The sequence below is a fragment of the Phocoena phocoena genome, chromosome 8 (genome assembly GCF_963924675.1).
Source record: "Phocoena phocoena chromosome 8, mPhoPho1.1, whole genome shotgun sequence".
NCBI classification, from domain to species: domain Eukaryota; kingdom Metazoa; phylum Chordata; class Mammalia; order Artiodactyla; family Phocoenidae; genus Phocoena; species Phocoena phocoena.
The window spans coordinates 82,385,009-82,407,541 of NC_089226.1; the positions used below are offsets into that span (position 1 = coordinate 82,385,009).

Sequence of the window (22,533 nt, forward strand, 5' to 3'; positions counted from 1 at the left end):
CAGAAGCGGACCTAGAGCTTTCTGTGAAACCACCCACTAAGACTGTACCGTTCAGGAACTGTCCCCACATCCCATGACCTCCTGCCTCACGCCCGGCAGTGTTTCCAAATGCCTCAGGTTGCAGCCGAATTCTGAAAATTCACTTACTCTCTTAAGTTGCGTTGGTTTAATAATTAAACAAAAAGTACCTTAAAGCTTTTAGGAAAGTGGGACTAGGGCATGGGAAGACACTGGAAAACCAGAATAATATGTGGATGCTAACTCTGCCGAAGCAGCACATCCTGGATGACGGTTGGGGGAGGGGGACATTATCCAGGGCCCAGCAAGTGTTTCATCTGCAATTGACAAATCCTCAGTCCTCCCGGCTCCTGTTTCTCACTACTTAAGACCTGGGTCACAGTATTTATTTACTTAAGTGATGGAGATGGAGGCAGGCTTAATGCTGGCCACCTGTCAGAATAACAGTGACCTGCCTCTTAAGGGGATTTCAGCAACCCCTCAACGTCTTTATAAGACAAAAGGGCCTGGGGAGAAAATGTAGAGGAAAAAAAATCACTAATTGAGCTTGAAAAAGATGGTGAGATGAAATGTAAAGACCCAAAGGGCAAGCCAGGCTGAGATCCATGGTTACCGTTTAATGAGACTTGAAAGAGTACAGACCCCTTCCTCTTCTGAGATTAGATGGGATTTTGCAAACTATGATACCCAAACTGAAAAGTCAGTCTCCCTTATCTGCCTCTCGCAAATGCCCTTGGTGTCCTTCATATTCTTATAAAGAGAGATTTGTGAGTCTCCAAGGAATGCAAACAAGCACGCTTTCTCGGAAATAATGCTCTTGAGAGTGAGACTTACAACAACTTCAACAACTGACTTACAACTTCAACTTACAACAACTCCATCATCATCATCACCCCCTTTTTACAGGAAGGGTAAGTACCCAGCCAAAGGCATCAGTGCCAGTTCGAGATGGAGCCAGGACCTGGACAGGCACACTGGTCTCTATCTAGGCTCTGTGCTCTTCTGCACCGCGCTGTGCTGTGCTTCAAGCAGAGAGAATGGGCTTCGACTTGATGCAGTCATAAAGCCCCAGGCAGTGTGCTCCAGCAGGCCCCTAGGTGAGGGATGGGAAGTACCTCCAGGCCTGCATCAGTCTTCTATCAGCTCTTGGAGGGCGTCAACTTTTCTGCCCCGGAAGCAGGGTGATGAAAAGAGCATGGGCTATGGAGTCAGACAGACCTTCCATTTTCCTAGGGAATGATTCTGAACCTTCCATTTTCCTAGGGAAAGTTATTTAACTTTTGGAGCCTCGGTTTCTGATCTAAAAAGTGGGGCTTATGTGACCTTTCCCAGGATTTTGTGAGGATTAGAAACAAAATATGAGACCCACTCATTAGAGTCACTGGTGACAGAAGGATAGAGAGCGCCTGGTGTCTAAGAGCTATTTCCGATATTTCCTTGGGACAGTCATCCTGGAAGCAGTTTACACACATGGATTGGCGAACCTGGACCAGCCAAAGGAAGCTCTGTCTGAGCCAGTCCACCCCATAGATTTAGCAGACTGGGTTGCTTCCTGCTCCTACACAATGGAAAGCAATTTTAGTAAGTGCTTAATTAGTTTGGGTCCAGATGTGCTCTCAAGGGCTGTGCACACACACATGTCATCATGATCACCCACCTGTCTCTGGAAAGCCTGTTTTTCCAGAAGTCTGAGCCTAACTCCCTGTACAGTAACCAGATGAAATTTCCATTCAGTCAACTCTCAGTCCAGCTCCCTGCGAATGAGCCTGAAGTTACGACCGTCTTCTGCTGATGTGTCAGGTCAAGGGAGCATGGTTCATCTCCCATGGCATATCTCAGCAACTATGGTCATGGACCACCTCCAGCTCTGGGTGGCCACCCAAGACACTTAATGAGTATTAAAAGTATGAGTCTGAGCTGGAATTCTGTCCTAGAACATTCTCTGTACTCTACTGGTACTGAAATCAAGAATTCTTTGCAGGAATTACACCAAAGGATTCACCATGGGTAGGAAGGAAGGAAGATGTGTCAGAAGTCAATCGAGCAGACACTGGAACGAAGACTTCCGGGGGGAGGAGAGACTGCAGATTCAAGATGATGCTGCTTAGAAATGGCTCTTCCAGAGAAAATAAAAAAGACAGAACAGGGTTTTTTCCACCCCACCCTCTGCCGCCTCCTGGCTGCCACAGCATTTGAGCTGGGGACATCATTAAAAAAAACAGTGACAGGGAGATGGTGACTGCTCCTAGGGATATAAGGGAATGTTGCAGGGGTTACTCCGTGACCCACTGGTTTACCCTCTCACGACCACACACACGTCCACAATAGCATCTTCAGCCTCCAATGCACGGTCCCTCTGTTCCTGTAGAAATTACTATGGCCAAAGATGAAATCTTCAGTCTCCGAAATCTACAGCCAGAGAGATGACAGCGTGATGGAAGGAAAGAGTACACTGAGTGTCTTATCGATCTACCTGCCAGCCCGTGAATGGCGGGTAATAAAAATTTATTGAAAATCAGAAAAAAAATGTCACTTATTCTGATTCCACTGAAAGGGAGTGCTCATGTTGCATATGAATAAATCCCTCCTTCCCCAGCACTAAACCGTCATCCTCCCAACCAGCCAACCCTCCAAACAGCACGGATTTAAAAATCTTGCAATTTTATTTGCATATAAAGGCCGCTAGATATAGAATATCACAATAAATTTAAAGAAACAACTGCTTTCCTAAATTTCATTAACAAGATAACATAAAATAGAATAAAGCTCAACAGCATTTACAATGGGAAAACAGAAATGACTATTAGCGACAATATTTTGTGCTAGCGCAGATTGCATCGACACACAGTGCAAAATGGGGGGTGGGGTAGGGAGAAGGAAGTAAGAAGACAATTCAGGGTATTTAAATATAAAGGACAACTAAGCCTTATTTTAGTCAGCTTCCATTGCATCCATTTAAATCTATACACGCCTGTGACTGTACCTAGAAGTAACTCAAGCTCTTTAAGACCTTGAGTTCTGAGAAAATGTGTCAGCTCCTTCGGACTTCTGATGCCCTGCTTCAAGCACCCCTTTACAGTTGTACTGTCCTTGGCAATATTAAACTCCTAACTTAGTCATAATACACAAAAAATATTTATATATATAAACCCATATTGAAAAGGAGTCTGCACGCTCTTTTTTCTTTTTTTTTTTACTGCATGAAATACCTGCTCTTGACAGATTCCATTTCCTTATTTTTAAAGCTAAAATAATTTAAAAGAAACAAACATACAATGAATCCTTGTATAATCACAATGTGGATCTCACTAGCTAAGCCATCCTCGAAAAGAGGGCCGTTTTCTTCCCTCGACACAGCTCTTTCTTTATAGTGACAGTGTTGAAGAGAAGTCTTTTCCACGCCTACTTTTGTTGAAAAGATTGTTCTAAATCCGGGCCACGTCTGCAAAAAAGAAGCATTCCCAAGAAAAACAACAACAACAACAAAACATCAAAAAATAAAATACTTCAGACAATACTCTTAAACAGTTGTGCAAATCTGGGTGGTTTTTAAAACACTGCCTACCTGTTTCTTTTATTTTTTTTTTGTCTTTTTTTTTTTTTTTCCAGCTTAAAGCATATTAAAATAAGACTTTTGTCACCTTTTCAAAAGAAAGCTTGGCTGTCCTTTGGCGAACACTAACAACTTACAATGGCGTGGCCTTTGAGAAAACAGAAGTCATTTTACAAATTCACAACGCTCCTTTGATTCCAAATGGATGCCCCATTTAAAAAAAATAAAAATAAAGAAGAAGCACAACCTCTAGCATCATTTGTGTTCCAGCAATTTACAAAAAGAACTCACATGATCTGGAAATAAACAAGGAAGAGAATGTAAGTTTATAATTAGAAAAATGGCAGTTTTTAGACCTTTCCTCACATTCCAATTGGGCATTTGCAGGTTCAGGAACCCTGTGGGTTTGGAAGGTCAAATATAATTGGAGGGTTGGTCGGTTGAAAGCTGACTGTACACGTTGAGGCATTGATGTACGTTGTGTAACCGTCGGTCATAATGCCGTAACCTGTGGAGATAGAGTGTCACACTTACTGTAAAATATACAAATGACAGCGATTCAATGCAGGGCCATCAGACAAGGAAAACAAAAAGTCCTTGCCAGTGGGCAGTGAGATGAAATTCAGTAGAGCGTCCCCCAGATATTACAGCTTTCAGAAGCTGCCTCCCAATTTTACTTTCTTTAAAGGGAGAATCCTCTACTTCAAAGAAAAGTGATTCTTTTTTCTTTATTTCAACGCTAGATTTGTTGGGGAGAGGCTGTGATTTCTTTACTAGTGAAAATAAAGAAAAAACAGCTTTTCCTCTTTTTAAAATATGATTTTCATTTCAAAGCCCTTGTATTAACTATCGAGTTCCAGGGAAGAGGATGAGTAACATAAGAAACCCCTCAGAGGCAAACACATCCATCATCCAAACCTCAAATGGGCTTCAGGACAGGTGAGAAGGGAAAGAGTATTGCGTTGGGAGTTGGGAGAGGTCAATGCTTAGCTTCCTTACCTATAAAATAAGCTCTAAACTGCCTCAATGAAAGTTAACAATAAGTGACCTTATCTTACTTGAATTGTGTGGCTTTAATGCTGAGTTCCATTCCATCCAAAAGAATCAGGTAATCAAATGTCCAAGTGATCTGGACACCATAGGACACTGCTTCCTACGCTTACCTGGACACTGGATCAAGCAAAAACACTTCCCATAGGCAGTATAAACCTCTTGTGACCTATTGGAAAAAAGCTAAGAAAGTTTCTCTGGGTCTTTGGTACGTATATTCCTTTTATAAGTTTTAACATGTTGAAATTTCTAGCAGGTTTGCAAATTTGCACATTTCCCTGGATACCTTATTTTGTCTTACAGCCTCTGCAATGAAGTTTGTAATTCTATGCTGGTATCAGGCTCTTAAGGCACAGAAAAATACGTCTGTGAAAAAAGAAAATTATCAGGACTTATAGAAATAACTGATAAGATTTTTTTCTTCCATTTGCTAAAATTTCTCCAAGTAAGCCTGTGGAGAGCTTAATGAGGGTCAATGGAAAAATTTCTTAAGAAAGGAAAAGAAGCATTTCAAATGTGCACCGTTTAGTTCCGGGGTCATAAAGTCTTGTTATCTCTCTCCATCAAGAGGTTGGTATTTGCCCTCTCTCTGCCCTCTTCAGCTGTCTTAAGCGAATAAAAGCAAGACAAAGTTTATTTGAATATGATCTCCTCTCTTTTAAGCAAGTTTATTATTTTGGGACTTCAGTGGAATTCCCCAATTGTCTGGCTAGTTTAAAGCTAATTAATGATTTAAAAAAAAAAAAAAAGATGAAATGAAAACTTACAGGCAGGATGCAGGAATTCAAACCTGATAACTGCTCCCCAGAAATGCTATTTAGACACCATCTCGCATCCTATTCCCTCCCCTCAGCCTTTATCATGCCTTAGAGAAGTGCGCTCCTTTTCAGGGAGTATGGCTTAAAGTCAGGGCAGGATGACATCCACTCTTGGGGAGCCGCCCCCCGCTGCCACTGCTTTCCATCCACTCAGCTCATGGCTGACTTGGAGCAAGATGGACTTTCTCTGGCCTCTGCAGGATATTTTCAATATGCTGTTTATTACCTGCCTAGCCAGGAAGCCACTGGATTGAGGGCTTTGAAAAGCAAACTTTACTTTTTGCTGGGTCAGGCCTAAACTCTTCACCTGTTGCAGGTTCATAAATAACTCCAGAGAACAGCCTTGTAAGCAGGGGCTGGAGTGAATATGGAGGCTGCCTACATACATGCACCCACTGCACACAAATGTCTGTAACCAGGAGAGGCCGGTACGGCCAGAAAACCTAAGGCCTGCTGAAAGAGGCCTCGGGTCTGTCCCAAGGCCCAGTTACTCCTGGTTTGAAAAAGTCCGGAGAGACAAAACTAGAGTCCTGAAGGTTCCCGTGAGGCCTTCCGGTTCTGTGAACTTGATTCTAGATGACCTGAGAAAGCAGAAAACAGCCACTGGACCCGTTCCCACCTAGGGGAGATTTAATTATGCTGTTTAACCTCAGCCCGAGCTTATAGCACTGATAATTTCTGAGGAGTCTGAAATGGTTTTCTGAGATTAGTAAGGAAGTGTCTGCCTGCAAATGTGTGGGTTCTGTCACTTCGCTTCTGTATCTTTCATTGCACATCCAAAGTTATTTTTTAGACAGTCTTGTCTTCCTGAGTCTTTGTGTGTATTCCATATGAAACACAATATTTAGGTAGAAGAAGACATAGAAGTTATTTAGTCTAAATCCAGGGCATTTCTTCTGATGCTCTTAAAGAGAAAATCTGCCCTTTATTCCCTCAGGGCTTCTCTACAAGCGGTGGTTATCAAACATTCTTCACTGGAGCCCTGAGATTCCAGAAATTGTCTGGGGTTAGTGCTGGGTTTTCCAAAAGGTGGTTTCTTACTCTCCACTCTGCTTAAAAGAGAGCAGCTCCACACAAAACACTTCTCAGCTTTATATATGTGTTTCTCCTAAGATTTCATCTCATGAAAGTGTTCTGCTGGGAAAAAGAGTTTGGAAACCACCACGCCAATTACTCCTGGTGTAACTAAGGTTCCCACTGTGAATGAGATCACGGATAATGACTCAACATGTTGTGAACTCCTTTCTCCCGGTCTTACCTTCATGGATTCCACCAAACACATGGAGTTTGGGCCGGACTCGCCTCTGGACTGTGTTTAAAAGCTCCACGCAGCCCACTCTCTGAAGTTCCTTTGGAACCCAGTCTCGAAAACCTAAGAGTAAAATGCAATCAATACTCTTTAATTTTCTGTCTCCAGGTAAGGTTTCATTTAGACTTTCAGGAAGCCATAACTCACAGAAGGTTTATTACATGATCTGTAATCCTAGCCTCTCCATTAACGCTCACAATGGCTTTTAAGGAACTTTTCACTCATCACTTTGTCTTCTTTAGGTTCTTGAATATTTTTTCTTTCTTTTTGGTTTCTTTTTTTTTTTTCTTCCTGTTAATTAACATTTTTTTTTCTGTGAGGGATTTGATTTATTCAGCCCTGGGTTTCAACTCTTCATGGGCCCAATGACATTTATTCCCTGTAGTCCCATAAGCTCTCTTTTCTCTCAATTCAGTTACGTTCTCTCTCTTTTTTATTGTATCTCTCTTATAGCAGTCTACTTCAAGATGGTTCAAAGAAGAAGGGCTAGCAAGGGCTTCCTGTAAACTGGCCACAAGATACCTTGCTCTCTTTATTTTCTTTTTTAAATTTTTGGCTGAGCCACGTGGCATGCGGGATCTTACGTCCCCGACCAGGACTCGAACCCGCACCCCCTGCAGTGGAAGCGTGGAGTCTTAACCACTGTGCCGCCAGGGAAGTCCCACCTTATTCTCTTTAGACACATCAACTCTTAACCCTTGGTTCCTGATGACCCAAGCTTGGGAATGCCAAGTTCCTCCTCCAGTCTCCTCTTTAACAATAGTGCAACCACGGTGACCCTGTGGTGGATGCAGCAAGCTGGGGCTGATTGACTATCTTTATGCAAAAGCCACTTCGTTCTAAGTCTAATGCAAAAAAATCCATAAAAACTGACATCAATTATAGCAAAAGTCAGCTATCTGAATGATTATGGCCCGGAATGGAATCCAATCACCTCAGTGGGATGGGGTAGAAAGAAAGCAGATAGGACAAAAGGCTAAATCATAATCAGTGGGAACCCATTCCATAGTTCCATTAGTTGATTTCTACTCTTCAGAAATGATCAGGCAGAAAGGGACAGGCCAGCTTATTCCACTTTGTTTGGCAAACGGTAAAAATGAAAGTTTAGAATCTCTGTGAAGATGTGTTGGCTGGTGAGCGGCCAGAAAATATGGGAAAAACACCAGATACAAGTAGGGACCCTATAAAAATCCAATCAGGGATTTTAAAACTTGGTTAATTAGAAGGAAAATTCTCTAATCCACAGTGATTGGCATATTCCCTCATGGATGTGTTTTTCTTGAAGAGGGAAAACATCTCATTTCACGTGCAATCACCTAAGAAAGTGTCTTGCTTGTACCATAATAGTGAAGTCCCATGTGCCATGGCTGCCTTAGCAGGAGAGAATTCAAGGCCAATCCCCACGCCCACCCCCTACCTCCTAGTTCAGAATGTTCACAAGAATCCCAATAACTACACTGATTAAGGCTCAACATTACCTTATGAAAACTTTGCCTGACATTTTATTTTGGAACTCCCTGATGTAGCTCTTACTCTGCTATATGCACAGCCACTCTCTGGGTTACTCCATCTTTACTACAAAGAGAGGGATGGTAGCCTCTCTATTAAGAGTTCCTGGAGGGGGCTTCCCCGGGGCTTCCCTGATGGCGCAATGGTTGAGAGTCCGCCTGCCGATGCAGGGGACCGGGGTTCGTGCCCCGGTCCGGGAAGATCCCACATGCCGCGGAGAGGCTGGGCCCGTGAGCCATGGCCGCTGAGCCTGCGTGTCCGGACCTGTGCTCCGCAACGGGAGAGGCCACAACAGTGAGAGGCCCGCGTACCGCAAAAAAAAAAAAAAAAAAAAAAGAGGTCCTGGAATGTCTGAATTCTTTGGAGGCCAGAATGCCACTTGCTTTTGTACCAAAATTAATGACTTGATGAAGTCTGTGAATGAACTGTTCAAAGTTATATTCCAAATAATACTTCAGTTATGTAAATGTTTCTATGCTGAGGACGCCCAAGTCCCACACAGCCTAAGGGGGATTAAGCCTGCACCCAACTAGGCTGCTCAGGGGAAGGATCGGTTTGGCTGGGATGTGGTCTCTGTAGGGCCTCGCTGTGTAACTCATGCTGAGCAGAATATTTAGCCAGCAATTCAGTGATTTGGTTAGTCTCCAATGATTGCAAAATAGGGAAATTAATTAATCATGGCTTGATAAAGGTTATTGATAAGTATAATCTTGTAAAGCATAGAGGGGGCAGGATGGGGTAGGGAAAGAGCATGGAGATGGCGATTCTGAAGCTTTGAAAAAAGTCAGGAAGTGCTGATCTTGTGCAAATCTGTACAATTTCCCTGCCTGCAACAGAACTGCCTTCCCTTCTCTTGCTTCCCTCCCAGCCCCCATCATGAAAATGTGCCACTGTGGCTCATGCCCTGGTCCTCCCTTCCGCTGTTTCTTTGTGAAACACAGAGCACTTCCCTTGTAAGGGCAGGAAGGCAGCACTAAGTGGCGTGAAGGGGAAAATATCTACAAAGATTAAATTCACATTAGGGGATGCGTGTTAGATTTTTTATTTTTCAGGCCGACAGAGGAGGGAAGTGACATGGATAGTAACCCCAAACCACAGGAAAAAAATGATGAACATCATTTATTTTTGTATTGCTTTCCTCCTCTCTCCAAAGCAAGATGATCACGAAAACTTTTCTAGCCCTGTACATTTAACAATTTGTTAAGAGGATAGATTTCATGTTATGTGGTTTTTCATATAATTTTTTAAAAGAGGAAACTCTCCTACTAAAAGGGAAACATCTGGATTGCCTGAGCATACCTTAGTTTGACAAGGAAGGCTGCTGGTGTAATAGACACCCAATAGATGGGAAGATCAAGGTGGTAGTACTGTTTGAAAAATGTTCTGTGGCTAAACCAAACCACTAACAAGCTCATGAATAATTAGAAGATTATTATATAAATCAAACAATCATCTTCTGACCTATAATCTGGGTGACTGAAGGTAGCTTTGAAGCATATTGGCAATCTAAACCTGGATGCAGGTTCACTGTATCTGTAAGATGAGTATCTTTTTTTTTTTGCGGTCCGCGGGCCTCTCACTGTTGCGGCCTCTCCTGTTGTGGAGCACAGGCTCCGGACGTGCAGGCTCAGCGGCCATAGCTCACGGGCCCAGCTGCTCCGCGGCATGTGGGATCTTCCCGGACCGGGGCACGAACTCATGTCCCCTGCATCGGCAGGAAGACTCTCAATCACTGCGCCACCAGGGAAGCCCATAAGATGAGTATCTTTAAGTAATATTCAACATAAGTCCTTACTAAACACCTTAGCTAAAAAAAGAAAAAAAAAAGGATTCTTTTCTTGTATAATTAGCTTGATGTTATACTTAAAGATCTCCCAGGTTCCACTACTATATGGGAAAGGAAAATGAACTACTTTGAACGAAAGTTTCCATCATTTCATTACCATTCAAAAGCCCTGTGATTGGGAGGTCTGTGTCTTCCTTCCATTCCCCCTCCCACTCCCTCACTCCAAAGTGAATATAGTTCTTAAAATAAATTATCAAGCTCAAAAGACTGTGGTGCTCTATACTCATTTGATTTTCCCTGACCTGACTAAATCAAAAAATTTAATTTCAAGAATACCTGTAAGCCCAGCAGAACTGCTGAGTTCAATTATCATACTGGGTTTCTTTAAAGACACTGACTTTTCTTTTTGTATTCACTTTTTTTTTTTTTTTGGAGGAAAATGATTATGTCCCTGAAGCATTATTCATTATGCTTGGGAAAAAAAGGCATCACGTATGACGAAAGTACACCTTTGCTTCACTTACCGAGAGGAGGTCCGTGTGTCATGAGTATGTCGATGCCCTCGGGGATAAGGTTCCACTTGTCCAGCAGAGACTGACCTCTGGGCAGGTTAAAGCCCCAACCATTAAACCACGGGGTCCTTTGGGGGAGATAATGCACATGGTATCAGGCCAGCAGAGCCACGTTTCCGCTCTACACTATTTCTCTCACGCACATTCCCCCACGGTTTGCATTGCTCTCTTTTCTCTTTTTGATGGTTGGCCCTGGCAGCAGGATGCTTTTTTGTTGACTGCTTCAAAACCAATTCATTTGAAAGCAAGTGTGGAGCCTACAAATTGTTCAACTAGAAAGAGGCACGAGAGCCTTTACAGTGGAGACTTTCCCAGCAGACCCCTATCAAAATCTTAACAATGCTTTGTCTTCCCCCAAATCTCAGTGCTTCCTAAAGATGCCCTGCCCAGATCCGAAGCATCGGGGCTAAGAAATTCCATCAGCCCTCTTTCTTCCTCCCCATCACTGTGGAATGGCTTCACTAGAAAGATTCTTAATGAAATCCTTGGGGAAAAGGACAAGTGCTCCAAAGGCAGAAACCGCCACACACAGAGATGTTCTGAACATCCCGGACTGAGAATGCTGAAAAAATACTGCGGGGGGTGGGGGTGGGGCTCTGAAAGGTGAGGTGGGACACTGAACAAAAAGCCAAAGTGAAACTTTCCTCTGGTCACCAAAGGGAAGATTTCTGGGGACACCCCTGTTCACTCTGAAATCCAGTCTCCTGACAGTGAATGTGAGCATTCCACCCTCTCGGGAACTTCTGCTCCAGGAATAAGTTTCTGAGATTGATGCTCTACGTAGAAACGAATGGCATCTTTATCCATCCAGTGAGCATTTCTAACTGGAGCTGAAAACGTCTCTACCATGTATAATAACGGGAGGATGATCAAGTTTTCTCTACAAATACTACAGGCTACATCACATCAGAACAAAACAGTTCCCAGTGCTGTCCTATTCCCAAACATCTAGATGTAACCATTATTTTTTGAAACTGACTCTCTCTGTCCTGGAGGAAAATTCCAATTTGCTAGGGCGTACGTGTCAAAGACAAGTTGGTCAATATTCTGCTAAGCCCAACTTTTCCCGTCAGCTTAAGCTGCCCCTTCCACGCCTACTGAGAGAGGTAACCCTGTGTACAAGAGCACTTGGTCTGTCACAGCTAGTCAAACAGGGGGCATTACTACTTAAAGCCAATCATGGCCCAGACTAACCAGTGTCTTTCAAGACTCTGCACTCAGAAACACTAACCATCATTCATTTGGTGGTGGGCATGCATAGTCAAGGCTAGAGGTGAAAGGATGGCCCCTGAAAGCCATGTGAAAATTCACCTTACAGGTAAGAACCGCAGTTCCCACTGAGGTGCCTGAGAGAGTAAGTTCCAGAGAGAAGAGACTGTGTGGCCTCAGCTCGTAAAAGAGAAACCAAGGAAGTATCTGACTTGGTCCCTAACCACTTTCCAGGTCCCTAAGCCACCCTCAGGAAGCTTACTTGTAATAACAATAGCTATATAACAACAGTAATCGTTATTAAAGTTATTATTTATTGAGTGTTTGCTCTATGTCAAGGTACTATTCTAAGTACCTTATTTGTATCGACACACTGAAACCTCACAACCAGCTCATGAGGTGGGTGTTATTATTAACCACATTTTACAGATGAGGAAAATGAGGTACAGAGAGCTCAACTCAAGTAAATACAGCCAATAAATTAGACATAAACCCAAGCAGTTTGGTTCCAAAACCCAGACTCTTAACCTGCATGCAATTCCCCTTCTTTTATACTACCTGAATTAACTTACTACTTGCCCTGAGTGAGCCCCCTCTGTACTCTTTCAAGTTTGAGTGTCTTATTGCTTGAAGCCAAATGAGCACTGGACTAGAATAACACAGCCATAAGATGCTGAAGTGCCCACCAATGGTTTCTGCCTAGCCAGCTCTTTCTGCCTTCTTTCGGTAAAAGCATTTTAATTTCTTATGGAGTACCTTTGCCTCCCCTGCTCAGTACATGTGCTCTGGTAAGGCTGACTCATCTCTGCTCAGAATGAAGCACGTATGGCCTCTCAGTGAGCAGTGACTGGTCTAGGGATGTGCATATGACCCCAGTTGGGCCAATAAGCGTCATCCTCAGGATTTTTTTGGTGCTACCTAAAGAGAAGTCATAGTTTCCTCTCTTTCCTATCTTGAGAACTACGTAAGCCTGCTACTGCCTGGGAGCTATCTCAGCCACCATGCAGATAAGCTTGTGCTTGAGAAGCAAATCACCACAAAGAATGCCAAGCCAAGAAGCAGAGTGCCTTGATGACCTTGTTGGACACGGGGAACCAGCTGTGCCTGAAGCCAATCACATTTTTCTTCCAAGTATATCAGCCAGAAAAATCCTTTCCTTCTGATTAGCTTGAGTTAGATCCTGTTTCTTGCAACCGAAAGAGTCCTAATATATACAGTCACTGTATTTAGTGTAGAAACGACCTATGTACCTATTGGCAATGATTACCCACCCCCCAAGATGTCCACGTCCTAATTCCCGGAACCTATAAATATATTACCTTACATGGCAAAGGTGGATTAAAAGTTTGTTTGGGAGCTAATCAGCTGACCTTAAACTAGGGAGATTATCCTGGATTACCTAAGGAGGACCCAGTGAAACCACAAGGTCCCTACAAGTGGAGAAGGGAGGTAGAAGAGGAAATTAAAGAGGTGCAATGTAAGAAGGACTCAACCTGCTGTTGATGGCTTTGAAGAGGAACATAAAGCCAAGGAATGTGGGCAGTGTCAAAAAGCTGGAAAAGGTAAGCAGAGAAAACAAACGCTCCCACAGAGCCTCCAGAAAGGAACACAGACAGCCCTGCCGACACCCGGATTCCAGCCCAGTGAGACCCAGGTCAGGTTTCTGACCAACAGATGGTGAAGCAATAAACGTGTCATTTTACATGAATGGATAAAGAAGATGTGGTGTATATACACAATGGAATACTACTCAGCCATAAAAAAGAATCACATTTTGCCATTTGCAGCAACATGGATGGACTTGGAGGGTCTAATGCTAAGTGAAATAAGTCAGACAGAGAAAGGCAAATACTGTATGATATCACTTATACGTGGAATCTAAAAAATGCAACAAACTAGTGAATGTAACAAAAAATGAGCAGACTCACCAGATATAGAGAACAAGCTAGTGGTTACCAGCGGAGAGAGGGGAGGAAGGAAGGGCAATATAGGGGTTGGGGAGTAAGAGGTACAAACTATTAGGTCTAAGATAAGCTACAAGGATATGTTGTACAACACGGGGAATATAGCCAATATTTTATAATAACTATAAATGGAATATAACCTTCAAAAATTGTGAACCACTATATTGTATGCCTGTATATATAATATTGTACAGCAACTAAACTTCAATTAAAAAATACATTAAAAAATAAATATATGTTGTTTTATGCCACTAAATTCGTGGTGATTTGTTACAGAAGCAATAGAAAACTAATACGGTATCTAAACTCTCTGAGCTGCTTATAAAATCCACGGACTGTGAGTGGCCTGAGTCTCACCTGGTACACAGCATGTGTTCAATCAACACAGTCCTTCCACAGCCACACTGTCTTGCTTGGCTAGGTGCAGTGCTTTTAGTTTCCTCTGAGGAAAAGGCAGTGCTCACTTTCTTATCCCAGTCTGTCAGGGATGCACCAGGCATCGTGGGTATGGGGGTGAGGCCTCGTAGACCCTTTCAGAGCTTTAATGAGTCAACCCTGCTCTCTCTTGCCTTCTAGGACTCCCAGACTGCAGGATCGTAAACATTTTCATTAGACTCTAAAATAGAGTTTTCCCAGTTTGGGATACCCATCTTTCCCCTTTACTTTACAATAATAACCCTCTTCCAAGATTTGTTTTAAAAGTAAAAAGAAAAAAAAAAAAAAAAGGCAAGTTCAGAACCCAATGAAGACTCAGTGAGCATTCTGGCATGAGAGAGAGAAAAATAAGCAAAAACATCTGTTTTCCTAGATTTTGCAAACAAGCTTCTGGGCCTATGGTTCCTGTCTGAATGGCGAATAAAGAAGGGTTTGAAAGAGTCCCAAGCACACCCAAGTAGTTGGTACAATGAGGGGCTCTGATTTCACTGCCAGAGCCTGTCTGAGGGCAGTCAGCCCCTGAACCCCGAGGATATCCCAGGGGCTTCCAGCGTCAAAGAACGGGACTTATTTTTTTCACTCTTTCCAGTTTTCCCTCATAGAATTTTCTCTTGGAAACCTACAGCCCTATTCCCCCAGGAAATGCTCAGTTTTACAAGTGCTCTGTAAAAGATTAAGGCAGGTCCATGGTCTAGAGGTCCCTTAAATTTTATTTGGTTAATGTTAAGCCTGTGACAAAGCCCAGACATTTCCAAGTTAAGGGTAAACTTTGAAAATGTTGGGCTTTTCTTTTGACTCAAACCTGTATGTACATGAGACAGAGGTTAAGTTATGTGAAAGCGAACATTTATTAAGTCCCTGATACGTTTTTACGTAGAGGTTTGGTTTTACATAGGCTATTACATTTAACTCCTTATAACAATACTTGGGCTGGGTATTATCAGCTCTGTTTTTATATTAAAAACCTGAAGATCAGTGATATCAAGTAATTTGTTCACTTTCCTAGGATTAGTAAGTGGCGGAACCGAGATCTGAACCCAGACCTGCTGGCTGCAAAGCCGATGTTCTTTCTTTGCACAATGCTGAACTAAAACCTTCCAGCCCAGTTTTGGTTTTGGCTCTCACATACATAAAGTAAACAGGGCTGATCCATATGGTCTCTGAGGCTGTGCACTGTGCAACTCCAGAGGGCTCCATGGCATTGTGGGATGGAAGTGGCTTTTAGTGAAAATGCAGTGTGAATTCAACAATGCTGGTACAGCTTCTCTGGGATGCTTTCTGTTCCTGTAGATCCCCTAGATCAGGCCTTTTCCATAATACAGTGACCAGGAAATGGGAAAAGCAGCCCAGTGATGGGCTCCAGAATTATCCCAGCATGGTGTAATAAATGGGGCATACAGAAATGGGAGACCCATGTGCTAATTTGCATTCTGGTATCAATTCGCTAATGCACAAGACCCTTGGATAAGAGAAGGTCCTCAGTGGGCCAATTTCCTCATCTGAGCAAAGAATGAATGGGTGGATGCGATTATGGGATTCAGGATTGCTTTTAGGCTGCAGAAATCTTATGCAGAAGCCCCAGACCCAAAGCAGGTATGTGCAGGGGTGTTTCTTGCCAGGGGACGGGGACGAAGGGGCTCTGAGCCTGTTCACTCACTCAGCCCCCTCCTCCTTTCTGACCTACGCCTCTGAGCACAGCTGGCAAAACCTGACACTCGATAATCTTTCTGTGATCTAGAAATCCCCAAATTCTGTCATTCTGTGCAGGCTATCAATGTTCTGAGTAACTGCTGTGAATTGCCCTCAATGAATTACCTAAATTGACTGTAAAGGACCAAGTCCAGTGTGGGAGAAATAGCCGCACAGAGCAGAGACTGACTGTGTCAGCATCAATGAATAATGCTTTATCCAGTTGAGTTTCAACCTGAAACACGAAACCCCAGCAGTGAGCCCCCCAGGAGTTCACTGGGAAACGTGTGCACAGCCGACCTCCTGAGCCCCACAATGAGTTTTGTTCTGTAGCAGTGGGGAGGCGAGGGGGGAAAGGAGGAGGGAGGAATCCAAGGGAACAATGTCTACTGCCTTGGCCAAGGACTTAATAATTAGCTGTGACTAACAAATGCCACATGGGAACCGACTTGTAAGAAAATGTCCCACAAAGCACCCTATTGCCAGTGGGCCAATCCGAGCCCACGACCGCCCCTCCTAGACAGGGATTAGAAAATCCTGGAAGGAAGGGGAGTACTTCAGCTGCCTGAAGCCACTGGACCGAAGACTCAGACGGATGGAAGCTGGGGATGCTTTCAAGGCGCCCTCCCCCTTATTCTCAGAATTAGAGGCACTTGGCCTCTCGGGGCTGAGAGTCCAGGGGCAGGTGCTGTGGGAGTTCACATAGGCAGAACTTGTTCCAAACAATGTCAATACAAAACAGGTTTGCTCTCTGGAAGCACGTTGAGATTAAATCACTGCAAAGGTCATCTGTGTTTGCCGTACACAATGCTGTGGTGTGGGCGGAAGGGAGCTGCCGGAGCATAAATCCCAGGTTTGGACAGGTGAATGGCCGTTCACTCCCCGACCAACTTCGGTGGGGGCTGGGTGCACCCCAGGAAAGCAGGATTTGGAAATGAGCAATTGGTACTTGTTCAGCTTAGATGGGCACCTCAGGTTCAAGCTCACGAACACCCAGACTTAATGAAAGGGCTGGCGTGTTGGCTGTGCCACTTAAAACTATAAGAACCTGGGGGTTTTGTGAAAGTTAGCCATTCTTGTTTTGGAGGCAGTGGGTACGAGTATGTATTATGGGGTCAAACAGACCCATGTTCAGTAGGTCTGCTGCTTACTGGCTTCTCTGATCCTGTCTCCTCATCTTTCAAAAAGCAGCAGAATATCCACCCACGTGGATAAAGTGAGATAATGAGATAATTTATGTAAAACTTCTGGCAGAGAACTGCCATCGAGTATTAATGTGTAGTTTCTAATTTATATATGATATACATTGGCAGTGTGTGTGTGTGTGTGTGTATAGACACACACACACACACACAAAATTGCTCATGTTACTTTTTTCTCTCTAGAGTTTCTCAAGCTATGGCTCATCAAATCATAGACCCTGCTGCTCCAGACTCTGGAAAAGTCCCCAGTGCACAGGCAAGCATTACTAGATGGCTAGATAGAGGCTGATTTCCTCCGGCTGATTACTTATTAAAAGGCACTTCCTCGGCTCACTCTTGAGTGGAAGTTTTTCAGAAAGGCACTCCCTCCCTCGCCTGGCGGCCGGCTCAGTCTCGCATAGACAATCCTGTGGAATGTGAGAGCACAAGGTAAAACGGTTAGTCAAGGCTGCTCAGCCGGCAAGTACAGGTGGCTAGATTTTGACAGGATTTTAAATTGGGGAAGTTCAAGGAAGGGGTTCACTTTGGGTCCTTGGAATATTTGTAATAGGGGGCTCAGAGAGGTTCACTGCAGGGATCGACACACTACTAGATAAAGCCACCACCACCGCCTGGCACCTCTGTGCAGCAACATTCAGAAACCGGGAGCCACTTTCCACAATCCCTTTCTTTTCTAAATGGTGGTGCTTCAGAATTGCAACCTCTTCCACGCCCGGCACTCCCAGCCACCATCGGCCCCTCTCCGACTACACATCACACCAGGTCCAAGGGAAGCTAATTTAACCACCGCTGGTTAAAATCACACCGCACTTCACAGCGCCTTTCACATGCCATGAAGCTGTCATGATAATTCTTGATCTCTGGCTCACCTGACAGCTCAGCCCTCCCTTGACTGCAAAGCTTCCCGTCAGTTAGAAATAGCAGTTTCCCTGGCACCAGATGTGTCATCCTGCATATCCAGATGAAAGGCAGACACCTGCCCCGCTCCCCTCCTTGCTTCCCTTTCTCTCCATTGCTCTGGAGTTTGTTTAAGAAGCCAGCCTTCTCCCTCCCCAAGTCCCTCCACTTGGCAGCCTGGAAGTTACTCTTCCATGCAATTAAAAGGCTGTCTTGCATTAGCCCACGGAAGAACGTCACATCTTATGCAGCAAAGAGACGCACATGGTAATTGACATCACTAGGAGAGAGATGCAAAGCTTCACTTCAGGGCAAGATTGACACCTCTGGGCAGCTGCCTGGGAAGAGCCTGCCTCACCCAAACCAGGACTCAGCTGCCTCCAAAGGGCAGTGCCCGCCTCTCTCACAGCAGCTGTCCAGTCCCATCACTTCGCTACGGCTTTGTAGCTTGGTCTTTCGTTATAAGGTCCTTGGGATGAAAAGAGATCCTGTTTTGATAAAGGGAAGGCCTGGTTGAATAATATGGTCTGCTGCCATAGACAGGATAGGAACAAATCATACCCAAAGTAGTCACCTGAGGCCCATGAGCTACAAATAGGGTTTTCGTAAACCAAGGTAGCACACACCACTGTCTTGACAAACACGCCGACGGTGTCCCCTTTTTGTAACTAGTAAGGAGCAAGTGCCGGAATTAAGCCTGTTACCCATTTTCCTCTCTCGCTGGAAAGGAGATGGTGTAAGCAGTTTGCTTTAGGAGCCAAGAAAAAAACCAACAAACCACCCTGACCTGTGTTTGAACTTGGTGTGCCCTGAATTATTAAAAATAATGTTAACAGCATTTGCCTGGTCCTCCCAAGCATACCTGCCTTTAATCTTATAAACAAGTTCACAGCACCAAGAGAAAGATTTCCAATAGGTTTCCTTCCCATAGGGTTGTGAGGGAGACTATTCCCATCCATCATGAAAGAGCCTGACAGGGGAGAGGAAAGACCACGGCAGGACTTCTGTCTTGGTGGGCAGGTGAAGTGGACTTGGGGTTATGCCCTGGTGCTTCCAGAAATGGCTCTTTGTTTTGTGGCCGAGGAAATTAGAGGACCAGGTACCAGGGTACCCTGACCAGGATGGGCCTTGATCTGAGTAGCCCTCAATGGGACCTGCGTTGATTGATATCTAATCCCCAGCAGGGAGAATTCCTCAAAGAGGGACGTCACGGCCAAGTCTGAAAGGAAAACAAGGCTCAATGGGTGGAGAGGAGTAGAAGAAAGAAAAGCAGTATTCATCTTTTTTTCCACTAACATTTATTGTGGTAAAATATATATAACAAAATTTAATATTCGAACCATTTTAAGTGTATAATTCAGTGGCATTAAGTACATTCCCAATGTTGTACAACCATCACCACTATCCATCTCCTGAACTTTTGTACATCCCTGATAGAAACTCTGTACCCATTGACAACAGCCCCCCATCTCTCCCTCCCCTTAGCCCCTGGCAACCAACATTCTATTTTCTGTCTCCATAAATATGACCACTCCAGGTACCCCATGTAAGTGGAATCTTACCATATTTGTTCTTCTGGGTCTGGCTTATTTTGCTTAGCATAATATGTTCAAGATTCATCCATGCTGTAGCATGTATCAGAAATTCATTCCTTTGTGTGGCTGAAAAATATTCCACTGCATTCCAGTTGTATGGGTATACAACATTCACTTGTTTTTTCATCTAAGGTTTCTGTAAGTCTAGGATGTGCCAGGCACTAAGCTTGGCCATAAGGCGTCATGGATGATGAGTTTGAGTCCCTTCCTTCAGGAGGTACACAGGTACTGGGTTGAAAGCTCAGAGGATGGGATCAGTATGGTCTTTCTGGGGCATTTAATCATTCCACAGACATGACCTGGATCCCTGTTATGAGCCGGGTTCTAGCAAGGTCATTGCTAGGATTACAAAATTGAATAGTTTCCAGGATAAACCCACAGCTCACTATTTCATAGGTAAAGTTGCCCTGGACAGAAGTCTTTAAATGCTGGCCTTCATTTCAAAATAACCTAATTTCCAAAGAGCTTAGGGAACATCAAAATGGTCTGAGAATGAACCCAGCAATTCCAAGGGCAGACTGGAGAGGAGGTGACCTGGGGCACAGCTGGCAGGACTCTGCGGGGGAGGTCTCCTTCCACGTCCTCCTGCACACTCCTTAAGAAAGCTGTGCAGCCAACACCAGGACCATGAAACACAGAACCACATCCTACTAGAGAATAAGCCTGCGAGGGCAGCGTGCGTCACATGCCTGGCTGGCTCTAAAGCATGGGACAAACAGGACAGGGGAGGCAGGAAGATTGCCAGGTACTCAGCAAGCTCAGCAGAGAGCACCTGCCCCCACCCCTACCCTGCAGACATGTCACAGAAACCTAGCCAGAAGACAGTATTTTTCTAACTTAGATTTCCCAAAAGAGTAAGAAAAAGAGGAAAGGTGGGTTCAGGATTAGCTGGATTTGATCTTGTTACACAGTGAACTCTTAAGAATTGATGTTAACAGCAGGGATGGACTGATAAAATCTCTGTCCCGAAATAGGGGATAATACAATATTTTATTCTGCTTAGTTTAGTTTAGAATGTGCCTGTGTTGAGCGTGTGTTGTCACACATTTATTTTGCTAATGCTGGTTTCTTTTTATACAATTTCATATTTGGGGGAACCAGGCGGAGGACTGCAATGGTAAGAAAGCCTGCTCCTGAAAAAATAGACCCAAAGAGAATAAGTGATAAGTGGACCATAAAAGACTAGGCAGCCAGTCATTAAACGTAACAAGGAAGACTGGAAGTTCAATGACTTTGGCCTGGTTCACCACCGTGTCCCTAGCACCTGGCACAGAGCAGATGCTTAAGTATTTGTCAGTTGAACTGACTAAGAGTGAGTGTTCATGAAGAGGTTGTAACTTCATGAGAAAGTGTGCATTCCGTGATGGCTAGTGGAAGAGCCAATCTGCAGACCAGTATGAACACAAGGATGTAAAAAGTGCTTAGAAAAAAGAAAGCGATGAAGCTGCTGAATGGTTATCTCAGGGGTGGGAGGAGAACCAGGTGTGATTTTTTCCCCTTTTTTCTATTTGTCTATTATTCTCTACTTTTTCTATACTGACCACCTATATTTTGGAAAAAATTTATCCAGTGTAAAAATCTCCATACAGTCAAATGCAACTTGAGCATGGATGGAGAAATTTGGAGGATTCGTTATCTACTTAGACTGCAAAGCAGTTTCTTCCAGCGGGTGAAGAAACTGGTGGATTTGGGGGACTTGAGCTCAGGAAGCTGACGTACGGCTTGCCTTCTTTCTCTCCCCTCCCCATTACCATTCGTGGGGACAGAAAGTGGTCCTGAGCAGCAGAGTCTTTTATTCATTCAAGTAATTCAATACACATTTACTGAGCATCTGCTACATGCCAGACACTAGTCTGCTGGGGGTGGTTCATCTTACTGAGGGATTTCAGTTTCACTGTAGATAACATTATACAGCTGCATAGTACTTTACTCATTACAAATCATTTTCACATTTATTAGTTCACAATTACCCCCAAGTGGTGGGCAAGGTATTAATTATAGAGAAAACGGTATACAGATATAGGAATTTTAGTAACTTGCACAAGGTCACCTACAGCTGAGGTGGCATGGACATAATTCTGTAGTCCAATGATTTCAAATGAATGGATAAAAGTTAGACAGGTCTAGGTTCAAATTCTGACTATTTTCCACTCAGCAATGTGACCTTGGGCAAGTTCATCTGTCTGATCTCAGTTTTCACATCTATTCAGTGGAGATAATAGGACCACCCACACAGGTTTGTTGTGAGGACTGACTGTGATCATGTATGTAATGCATTTCCCAGAGTGTTTGCCCTATATTAAGAATTCAATGTGGGACTTCCCTGGTGGCGCAGTAGTTAAGAACCTGCCTGCCAATGCAGGGGACACGGGTTTGATATCTGGTCTGGGAAGATCCCACATGCCATGGAGCAACTAAGCCTGTGACTACTGAGCCTGTGCTCTAGAACCTGCGAGCCACAACTACTGAAGCCCGCACGCCACAACTACTGAAGCCCGTGCGCCTCGAGCCCGTGCTCCACAAGAGAAGTCAGGGCAATGAGAAGCCCGTGCACTGCAACGAAGCGTAGCCCCCGCTCGCCGCAACTAGAGAAAGCCTGCGCGCAGCAATGAAGACCCAACGCAGCCAAAAATAAATAAATAAATAAAATTTAAAAAGAGAAAATAATTCAATGTTAGCTCTTGTTTCATCATTATGAATATTAATATCATTATAAATATCACCAACCCTTAGGTGTTTGTTCCCTAATTTATCTTCTTCGTACCCTCACAAAGTGTACCTTCTCTCTCCATTTCTCAGATTTAGAATGTAGATACCAAAGAACTGAACGGATCTATCGCAAAGCAATGAGTGACGGCATCTGGATACAGGTGGACCAGCCTCGGATAAGGAACAGGAAGGCACTGACTTGGAGTTAGAAGACCTGG

General features: G+C 44.0%; 1 protein-coding gene across 2 annotated transcripts in view; it reads right to left on the minus strand.

Annotated features, from left to right (window-relative positions):
* Positions 1-3,829: 3,829 nt before the first annotated feature.
* MPPED2 (metallophosphoesterase domain containing 2) overlaps positions 3,830-22,533 on the minus strand; it is a 171,787-nt gene continuing 153,083 nt past the window's right edge. For both annotated transcript variants that reach the window (XM_065881902.1, XM_065881903.1), the window contains 3 exons: positions 10,568-10,683; positions 6,698-6,811; positions 3,830-4,079 (listed from right to left, as the gene is read on the minus strand). In XM_065881902.1, the coding sequence (XP_065737974.1) occupies positions 3,961-4,079; positions 6,698-6,811; positions 10,568-10,683 (349 nt within the window). In that variant the 3' untranslated portion in view covers positions 3,830-3,960. The remainder of the gene's footprint in view (positions 4,080-6,697; positions 6,812-10,567; positions 10,684-22,533) is intronic.